This window comes from Bos indicus, chromosome 23 (genome assembly GCF_029378745.1).
Source record: "Bos indicus isolate NIAB-ARS_2022 breed Sahiwal x Tharparkar chromosome 23, NIAB-ARS_B.indTharparkar_mat_pri_1.0, whole genome shotgun sequence".
Lineage (NCBI taxonomy): Eukaryota > Metazoa > Chordata > Mammalia > Artiodactyla > Bovidae > Bos > Bos indicus.
The window spans coordinates 23818206-23824508 of NC_091782.1; the positions used below are offsets into that span (position 1 = coordinate 23818206).

At 35.6% G+C, this 6303-nt stretch overlaps 1 protein-coding gene and 1 long non-coding RNA gene across 2 annotated transcripts in view; one reads left to right on the top strand and one right to left on the bottom strand.

Annotated features, from left to right (window-relative positions):
• Positions 1–1818: 1818 nt before the first annotated feature.
• On the bottom strand, positions 1819–3358 carry DEFB113 (defensin beta 113). Its single transcript, XM_070778093.1, has 2 exons — positions 3301–3358; positions 1819–2204 (listed from the first exon to the last, which is right to left on the bottom strand). Exons 1-2 carry the CDS (start codon positions 3356–3358, stop codon positions 1819–1821), a joined length of 444 nt encoding a protein of 147 aa, XP_070634194.1.
• LOC139178964 (uncharacterized) overlaps positions 2143–6303 on the top strand; it is a 42617-nt gene continuing 38456 nt past the window's right edge. The window contains exon 1 of the long non-coding RNA XR_011563403.1: positions 2143–3332. This is a non-coding gene — a long non-coding RNA (uncharacterized lncRNA). The remainder of the gene's footprint in view (positions 3333–6303) is intronic.

Genomic DNA, 6303 nt, shown 5'->3' on the forward strand with positions numbered 1-6303 from the left:
GGCTTAAAACTCAACATCTGAAAAACTAAAATCAGGGCATCTGGTCCCATCACTTCATAGCAAATAGATGGGGAAAAAATGGAAACAGTGGCAGATTTTATTTTCTTGGGTTCCAAAATCACTGTGGACCATGACTGCAGCCATGAAATTAAAAGACGCTTGCTCTATGAAGAAAAGCTATGACAAACCTAGACAGCGTATTAAAAAGCTAAGACACCACTTTGCTGACAAAGGTCCAAATAGATAAAGCTATGGTTTTTCCAGTGTCTATATAACAATGTGTGAGTTGGACCCCAAAGAAGACTGAGGACCAAAGAATTGATGCTTTCTAACTGTGGTGCTGAGAAGACTTCTGAGAATCCCTTGGACAGCAAGGAGATCAAACCAGTTAATCCTACAGGAAATCAACCTGAATATTCCTTGGAAAGACTGATGCTGAAGCTCCAATACTGTGGCCACCTGATGCGAAGAGCTGACTCATTAGAAAAGACCCTGATACTGGGAAAGGTAGAAAGCAGGAGGAGAAGGGGACAACAGAGGATGAGATGGTTGGATGACACCACTAATTCAATGGACATGAGTTTGAGTAAACTTAGGGAGATAGTGAAGGACAGGGAAGCCTGGAGTGCTGCAGTCCATGCAATTGCAAAGAGTTGGACACAACTGAGTGACTGAACAATAGCAAACAGAAAGTTGAGACTTACCATTTCTTCTTAAATCTCAAATTGACTAAACTGTTTTCATTTGCTCTGACCTTTTTCTTCCAGATGTATGCTCTGCTGCTGCTGCTAAGTCACTTCAGTCATGTCCAACTCTGTGTAACCCCATAGACAGCAGCCCACCAGGCTCCCCCATCACTGGGATTCTCCAGGCAAGAACACTGGAGTGCTTTAGCTACATGTAAAAAATACACTCAGTGGAGACTTGAGATTCTGAATATCAAGCATTTACTGATGGAAAGATTCATAATTCATAAAACAGTGTATGTTAACAGCTTTACAATGTGATAAAATTAATGTGGAATGTGGAAAACTGGAAACACAATAGATTTATTGAAGACAAAGATGAGGACAAACATATTAAATACAGAATTATAAGGTGAAGGAATTAAATAAACTCTTATGAACCAGGAGAGAAGACTCATGTATTGGCTCCCTATGTTACTGATTATGAGAAATAGTGGCACAGGATGGCAGAATTAGAAATGATTTTTATCATTAAGCATTTCTGTAATTTTCCAAATGTTGTTACTATCAGAAGAAAAAGTATATCTTCTAATATTTTTAACTTGCTCTTATTCTCATCACATTTTACTCCTTGTGAGTTTTGTTCGTTGCTCTTTCTCACAATTATATTATCATATGATCTTATTACATGACTAAAATGTGTAAGACTTTATGTCCAAGGCCCAAGTGCATTTTTGCTGAAACTGTGGAAAGGTAGCATAAACCATGATTGATAGCTGATACTTAAAAGATCTTGTGAAAATAACTAGGCTATTGCACAGGCCAGAGGTAAAGAGAAGGATTAAGTGTGGAGGGTGTTTGCCATGTGGGTGGAGAAGAACTTCTGCAGGTTTAATGGAGAGGGTGCCACTCTTCTTTATTTCTCTGGTACTAACCTAACATTGAACTCACTAGCTGTCATTATATAGTTGTATATTCCAGAAGTCTAGAAAACATGTGAAAATAGATTTATAGAAGGTAGAAAGTTCATTTTTATTAATAATATTGTTATAATATAGTGTTATATAGTGGAATTATAATTTACACTGCAGTACTAGACAGTGTAGTAAAATTATGATTTACATCTGTACTATTACGTACTATGATGCAAGTCATTATAACTTGCATTGGTAGTATGTAGTGTAGCAGAAGTATAATTTACATCTGTAGTATTAGGTAGTGTAGTAGAAGTATAATTTACATCTGTAGTATTATGTAATGTACTAGAATTATAACTTGCATTGGCAGTATTATACAGTATAGTAGAAGTGTAAGTTACAGTTTTATAAGATTTAGTGATAGCGATGGGTTGAACTGGTGGTACGTATTCCCGTGCAACACAGCAGGGTTCCAAATCGCAGTCAGTATATTTGTATTCCCATTGGCCACATGACGTCTTGCAAGCACCACGAACAAGATAACACTGTCTTTTTCTTTCTTCAATTTGTTTTGTTTTTTCTCTTGTTTTCCTCTGTAAAACTAGGAAAAAGTGTCTTTGATCATGAATCAAGGTTTAACCATCTTCTGTAGGTAGATGGATAACTAGGTAGATAGATAATAATAAAGTTGTTTATAGAGTTAAATAATTTTGATTCTGAAATCATGTCCAGGCAACTATATTAAAAAATATGGATTTTATTGCCTATAAGATTGAGGACAGGAGCAGAAGAGGGCAACAGAGAATGAGATGGTTGGATGGCATCATTGAATGAATGGATGTGAGTCTGAGCAAACTCCAGGAGATAGTGAAGGACAGGAAGGCTGATGTGCTTCAGTCCATGGGGTTGCAAAGAGTTGGATATGACTTAGTGACTGAACAACAAACAACATAAGTACTTATTTACCCAACAATATTTTCTTTGCCATTAGCTTTTTTGTTATTGTAAATAGAATATTCATAAATAATCTGTGCACATTTTCTCAAGAGTAAAGACAAAATGATGTGGATAAAATAGTCTACATATTTTGTGTTCTAAATAGTTGTCCACTCCAACACCTCTTTCCCTTACCACAAGTTACTGGACCAGTAGTAGAAAGCTTGGGCTTCCCAGGTGGCTCAGTGGTAAAGAGTCCACCTGCAATCCAGAAGTAGTGGATTCTATGACTGGGTTGGGAAGATTCCCTGGAGAAGGAAATGCAACCCACTCCAGTATTCTTGCCTGGGAAATCCCATGGACAGAGGAGCCAAATGGGCTACAGTCCATGGGCTTACAAAAAAGTAAACAACAACAATAGAAGTAGAAAGCTTAATTTTGACAAAAACTATAATATCAGTTCCTTAGACTGAATTTAAAAAGACAGAGTATTATGAAGTATATAAGGAGTCATAGTCTCATCAAAAACAGCAATGAACAGATTTAATTGTACCATGTTGGTAACTGGTTTCTTTTATATTCTCAACTCTCAGCTCCACTAATTTCTTCTTCCACACAAAATAATTAGTGAATCACATTGTGAATTCATATAGGATCTCTTAACTATAATTTGGTTTATTTTCCAGAGTAAAGCACTTGTTAAAAAAAAAACAAAACACAACGGTTGTCCTTCCCTCTTTTCCCATGTTAAGGAAAATTACCTGCTGGACCACAGGATACGGTCAAGATAAAGGTCAGGAAAATACAAAGTATCTTCATTGTTGATATTGTTCCTTGAGTGAAGTTGAGGCAGAGCTCAAACGACAGAGGTGTGCTATTCTTTGATAAAAGAAAGATGAACTCTTGTTTTTATAGCTTTCTCAGAGTGATTACTATGCTGATTAATTCTGCCATTCAAGATTGAGCAGATATTCATTAAGTATTGTGAAACAGCAAAAGGAAAATAGAGGACTTCTCTTATGACCTCAAAGAACCAAATGTGAACTCATTTTCAGCTATACAAGCCAAAAATTAGGTTAAAGCCTTCCTTATTCTTTAATTGAAAGCACATATCAACATTTTCAGCCACATGCTCTTTTGAGTACTTACATGCTAGGCAGTGTTCTAAGCACTTTATAGGGATTAATGAGTTGAATCCTCATGACAATTTCCATGACATAGAAACTTCTCATTTTGCAGCTGAGGAAACTGTGGCACAGAGGGGTTGTGTAATTTCCTCAAATCATACATGTGATGATTGGTAGAGTAGAAATGGACTCTTAAGTAGTGTGGTGCCAGGGTCCACACCACCAAGTCCTGACCTTCTTCACTCTCATAACTGAGTAATGAGTATGCACCATGTAAAGTCATATGGCCTGAGATAGAAACTATTTATGGAATTTTCTATAAGTAGAAAATATTTCTAGAACACAGTTCTAGTACTGTTACATTAAAAATTATCATAGCTATACTATAAGAATAGTCAGTGTAATTCTTTATATACCATATAATGACTCATCCATAGGAATAGCTCACCCATAGGGGAAAGTAGTGCATTAAAAATGGAAAGAGATACAGAGAACTAATCTTGAGGTCTGGCTCTTCTGTTTACTAACTGTATAATTGGGATAAATATTCACTAGATGAGCCTCAAGACTTTCTCTTTGAAGACTGGATTTGTAGGACCAATTATACTTAGAGGTTTATGCTAAGGATTAAATAGGTAACATATGTGAAAAATATTATCTAAATATATTTAAACAGAAACCATTTGCCTAGGTGTGAAAATAAAAAAAATGTATTCTTATAACTGAATGAATTATGGTTTAACTTCCTGGGGCATTGAGGAAAAACAAGTTATTAGGGTATTGTATAATCTGAGTTTTAAAAACAGTAGTCTAGTATCATTACTTTTGTGCTCCATTCTTTATCTCAAAGTTGCTTATATACTTATAATCAAGCCATGAAAAATCATTTCCTTAATATCTCTATAAAACATCAAAAATAACCCTTTAAACAGATGGAGATTTAATAAGACCTATTGTATGTTAGTAGAACGAATTAACAAGTATGAAAAATACAAAAACTGATTGTAAAGCCGGGTGTTGTTATAATGGTACGGGTAAGAAGATGACCTAGAACCAAATAAACCACTTTGCTTCAGTGTAGCTGTATGCATCTCACCCATACAAAATAAGCTGATCCTGTCAAGTCGGATTCTATCAGGCTGATGCTGGGAAAGATTGAAGGCATGAGGAGACGGAGGATGAGATGGTTGGATGGCATCACTGACTCAATGGACATGAGTTTGAGTAAGCTCTGGGAGTTGGTGATGGACAGGGAAGCCTGGCGTGCTGCAGTCCATGGGGTCGCAAAGAGTCAGATATGACTGACTGACTGACTGAACAAATTGGAACATCAGTTAAACTCATAAATTGCATGACTTTTTCTCGCTTTGCTTAAATGTGACATTAGAACCAGTGACATCTGAATCACCCAGAACAAACATAAGGATATGAGTGATTCTCATCTCAATTCTCCTGAGGAAATGACATAGTAGAACAAAACTGGATACATAGGAGACAAGTCAATTTATTGATTTATTGCTTAAAATGGATGTCATAGTGTTTCATATGGGAGCAATTCAGATTCTAGATTTCTATTATTAAATAGCTTTTTAGAGGCAAAGGCAAAGAAAATGAAAGGTGGAAAATGGAAAAGGATGAGATTACAAGTAGTGATTAAGAAAGAGAGAGAGAGAGACGACAGGGAGGAACTTTTTAAAATAGTGGAGAACTGACCTGAAGTATATGAACCAAATGATGCGTAAAGCTTCATACTTCCATTTACTTGAGTCAGGATTTTGGATTTTTAGAAAATGTTTTAACTTTCTTCCTATGAAGTTAGATGGTCACAGCTAATAATTATATCACTTAGAAATACAGGTAAGGACTGTATTCCTTAATATCTGGTTCAGAGAAGGTGGTAAGACTTTAGTGATGTTGGACTGAGATATGTCTACCTAGGGAGCTTTCCCAGAAAGACACAGATGTTGGGAATGCTGGAAAAGTATAATGCTGAGAAAGAGTATCAAAAGAAAATACCAAGTGTAATGCTATTCTCTTACAAGTCTCCAGTTAAAATCTTGACACTTTCTACTTTCTGCATAAAGTCTTCATTGGTCTGGCACTGGGTTTTAGGTTTCACGTTTTAAAATTAAGAAAACCAAAATAACATAATGATCTACTTTTACTACAAAATCATGATGCCATTTTCATTCCTCTTCACTATTAGAAGCAATGCACTATTTCAACAGTCCCCTTAAAACTTTGTACAATTAAATGTACCAATGTAAAGCTTTAAAATTAAAAATGAAGAATTCATATGGGATTAATTTTATGTATCAGTACAGGTTAATGGACACTTTTAGCAAGTTTCAAGTTGGAAAGGATCATAAAACTTTTTATAGATGAGGACATTGAGTATTAAATTGTTAAGAAAACCAAAGCATGCATATATATCAGTGGCTGGATCTTCTGCTATGATTTCTACTTCTTTCCACTACAAAAATATCTTGTGCAAGCTCTAATCATTACTTATGGTTCCTATCTTTAGAATCCACAAATCCAAGAGGCTCAGCTGCTCTGAAATTTGTAATCTTACTGTACTTTAAAAACACCCATTAAATACAGACTATGTGCAAGGCATTATTCTGTTTCCTAAAG